At 46.5% G+C, this 4,135-nt stretch overlaps 1 protein-coding gene across 1 annotated transcript in view; it reads left to right on the top strand.

The window, feature by feature from the left end:
• Nucleotides 1-3,269: 3,269 nt before the first annotated feature.
• Nucleotides 3,270-4,135, top strand: part of T265_00681 (hypothetical protein) — a gene marked incomplete at both ends in the record, with an annotated part of 7,150 nt that continues 6,284 nt past the window's right edge. The window contains one exon of the mRNA XM_009164530.1: nt 3,270-3,810. Coding sequence (XP_009162794.1) covers nt 3,402-3,810 — 409 coding nt within the window. The remainder of the gene's footprint in view (nt 3,811-4,135) is intronic.

The following is a 4,135-nucleotide window of genomic DNA, read 5'->3' as shown; positions in this document are numbered from 1 at the left end:
TCTGATGTTCAGTTATTAAACACCTCTATTCAGTATCCGTTACAAGTGCCTCAATTTGATCGAGGACTGACGGTGTTATTGCGTTTGCCGGAACTGCCGACTAGAAATGTGAACGTTCCAAGCTCAGCTCAGTGACAGTGAGCCAGTCCTGCTTTTCTCTGCGGTCTTCAGTTGTCCAAAGATGCAGAATCAGAACTCGTTTGCTCCACAGAATTGAACAGGAGGCTCATATGACGCTGCAGGGCATCACCGCCGAATGTCAACGCTTCATCCAATTAAAGTACGACACTGTTATGGTCAACCAGTCACTTGGCGATTCCGGCATTTGCGTCCATCCAATCACTTCCATCGTCTTAAGAAACTTCGTGAACGAACCAGATCGAGGACGTAGAAAACCGCTTAAATGTGGTTGGTATTCTGACGAGTGCCATTTCGTTGGTTATCGCCGGGTCAAGCGCCACCAATGTACCAGGTGCGGTGGTTGTGGTCACAGGGAAGATCAATATCAAACTCGGTTGCCACAGCCGCTGTCACGCTACCGTACAGCTCATGAATCCCGATCCAGCTAGGTGACGGCGAAATGCCTCAGTGGTTAGAGCGCGTATTTACTGACCGGAAGGTCTGGTTCGAACCCGACCTCTGCATCGACTTCTGTCCAGGCTTGGGCAACCTGGAAGTATCCCGGACGTCGTGCTTTCTTCGGGTGGCATGGCAACTAGACATCATAATTGTGTTATAGTTGAACGGTTTTTTCCAACTATGTGACGCCGGCATTCCGAATAGGGTTCGCTTGCCGAAGGATGTTTGCGACGGTGCGTATCAACAACAACAGTTCGTTTGTCACGCTTCTCATGGAATGAACGTGGAAGCGAGTCTTCAAACTTCACGTGAAGCCGACTGAATAATGTGTCCGCAATGTTTCTAGGGATAAGCGGAATTGACAGGCGATGTCGATTGCTCCATAATCTGCTGGTGCGTGACGGTCCAAACCAAATGCAGCTTGGCGTCGTGCCCCAAGCTTGATTTGGATTGGCGAGCTTAGTTTTTTAGAAAAACCGATTGATTATTGCAGTCCTGCGCGCACAACATCTGGGAGTGTCCTTTCACAAACTCTATTTTCGAAGCGTTCGCTTGAGGCCCTCCTGCAACGCCATGCACCCATTAGTGTCAACACTGATTTCACTGTCTTTGATGTGATTTGCACCTATATTTGCCAACAGGCTTTGACAGTGCACAAAAAGAACACCAGACTGTACTTGTTCAATGCCGGACCAGTTCTCAGGCTGAAATGCCTAATATCGTATGCGGCATTATCCTTTTGTGACCAGAAACGACCGATTGCAGAAGGTTGATGTTCTCCAACCGACCAACCGCTCTGCATGGACCGCACCGATCTCAATGGTGAAGGAGGCTAAGAGAGCTATCACCACCTTCTCCTCGAAAACGAGAACGATGTTGTCTGCCCATCCTAGATCGACAAGGTTTTCATCACAGGCTATTTGAACAGCAATCTTCTGAGTAGTTTGTTATGACTCAGTAGTTCATTCTCAAAATTTGATATTGGAAAGATAAGCCGAACACTTCTAAGGGTGGTTTAGCTGCCTCCCTGCACCAGCACCTAGAGACAATGCATTCGGCCGGATACTTAACTGCACATCCTGATGGGGGTTGTTGATGTTGTGTACAACAATGACACACGACAACAACAACAACCCTATCATGATGTGCAATTAAAGTTGAAATTGTACCCGGCCGAATGCATTGTCTCTCGGTGCTGTTGCAGGGGGGCATCTCGACTCCTCTCTAGGCTTGGGTAGCCTGGAAATGTCCTAGCTCTCATGGTTACTTCGGGTGAACTGACGGCTAGGCACAAAGGAGATGTCTCACCTGGACGATTGTTTTATTTTAATGCAATGAAATATCCTTTCAAAGGCACCAGGGCCGAACGTTTGTATCCGGCTTTCTTCGAAGAAGGTGGAGAGTCTCTGGCTATCAACATGAGAAGACCTACTGGTAGAGCAGACGGAGTGCCTTCAGAATGGGACACATCTACAGTCACTCCCGTTTTCACGAGGGGTAATCGAATAGTGTGAAAACCATCGTTGTGTGGGCCTGTTACCTGTGATATCAAAGGTGCCCTCTCGTCTCGTCATTCAAAAGTTGACTGCACACAAAGGGACACAGATCCATGAAAACCAATCTGGGTCCCGTGCTGAAAGTGGATGCACAAATCGCATACTCAATCTTCGCTGAAACAACTCGTGAGCGCGTGAATATCTTTGGTATGCTCCCGCCTGAGTCTGTCACATCCAGTGATCTTAGGTATCGTTGTCGTTTTCCTTCATCAACTTCAATATGCTTGTGGGAGACTCCCCTAACTGCTAACACCTTTGGGTTCGAAATGCTACTAGGGCGTTCGCTTACAGATATGGAGTACGCAGATGATGTACCTCCCTGGAACCGGAAGGTCAGAGTTTTATGGCTCATAATGTCCTAGTTTTCCTAACGTGTGTCGAGTTATCTTCCGCTGAGGTGATCGTTGCACCGTCCAGCCAATTCTGAATAGCAAAGCCGTCAGGAGTAGAGTGCGTAGCAGGTGGGAATAAAATCGTTGTGAAAAGCATTGATGCTGTCAATTTTTATTATTTTTTTATTGTCAATGCGAACCACCTTCAGGGATGGGGTCAAGTGACCCTCTGTTTGTATATCTGGAGATACTGAAAAATGTGGTGGCCAGTAGATCTCAGTCGGGTTCCTCCTTTCACTCTATATGCTGATTGCTATTGGATGTTGGAGGCTCTGGCACCTCGTGTGTCTTGAAAACTGACACCAGGCTCCTCTCCGTCACTCCTTTCTTATTTTCATTACAGGAAATCGTTTGAATAAACTGGTATGTTCATAGGCATTGATGTGCTAGTTTTCCACCATGGTGACCAGGAAGTGACAACGCAGTTGATTCATCAGTAGTCGACTTCACAAACGGACATTGATGATTTTCCCGTTTCTTCCTTTTTTCGAGACAATTTGTAGGCAGTTTCTTATTTGTATGGCAGGGGTGATGAAAACTCATAACCGAATGATTCCTTTGTGGCTTATTTAAGTCACTCGGTAACAGCAGCTGTTGTGTAAAAAGGTGTTTCTGTTGACGGTATCGGCTTTAAACAGTAAATGAACAGTAATTTGTTGTGGAAATCTTTCAATTTCCAGCAACAGAGTAGATCATTCCGTGGCGGTGCGACAGTACACGAAATTGATGACCTTAGAACTGTTTTTCACTCGAATTTTCGAGTCAGCATCCCGTGGTATCTTTCACTTTTCCTGTCCTTCATCTTCACCTCTATCACTATCCATTTTTCAGCATTGCTTTCTAGTCGACTATCTCACTGGTGCGTCCTGGTGTAATGCCTGGGCATACAGATTCCGACAGACACTCGAAATCTTACCATAAACGCAGTGAGAGTGGGAGCGGAAGAGAACATACAAGCACATTTATAAAGCCAGAGCCACCCTCTGAAGATGAAAGACGATCAAGTGGACGATCACATGATCACCGACATCACAGTAGCCGAGGAATGTCAAAACGAGGTAGCTCTCGGTCCCCACGTGGTGGACGACTGAACGCGCCTGTCATTATAAAAGAGGAAGAGGGACGAAAACGGCGACGCTTGCATTCTCCTGTTGTTCTGCCAGATGATGATCAAAGGCGTCGTGACGATAGAAGGGCAGAACCGGATTTTTCCCGAAGTGGTTTACTCGATCAAACAAGTAGAGCGCCCGTTCAGAGGCAGACGGCCAATTTCGGTTTATCAGGTTCGTGCCACTTCGGAATTTAATTTCCCGTATTTTTGCTAACTGTCGTCATCTGGTTCGCCTTTTATGTGTTCGGTGATAGTGTTTCAGGCGTGATGTCCCACTGCACGAGGTATTAAGTTTTATTTTCGTGTAAAGTTGTTTTTAGGGTAGTGGTTGTCAGTTGCATCTCTGCTCTTCTCTCCACTCTTTTCTTTGCACTGCTGATTGTTTCTTCATTCGTGAGAGTTCAATTAAACCGGAAGTTTGTAAACATAATACGTTCTTTGTATTCTCAGACTTCCGGACGTGTGAGAGTGTACGGAGAGCTCTCCAAAAGTTTCCG

This window comes from Opisthorchis viverrini (genome assembly GCF_000715545.1).
Source record: "Opisthorchis viverrini unplaced genomic scaffold opera_v5_7, whole genome shotgun sequence".
Taxonomy (NCBI): Eukaryota; Metazoa; Platyhelminthes; class Trematoda; order Opisthorchiida; family Opisthorchiidae; genus Opisthorchis; species Opisthorchis viverrini.
Note: the sequence above shows the minus strand (reverse complement) of the source record. Positions and strands in the feature narration are given on the sequence as shown.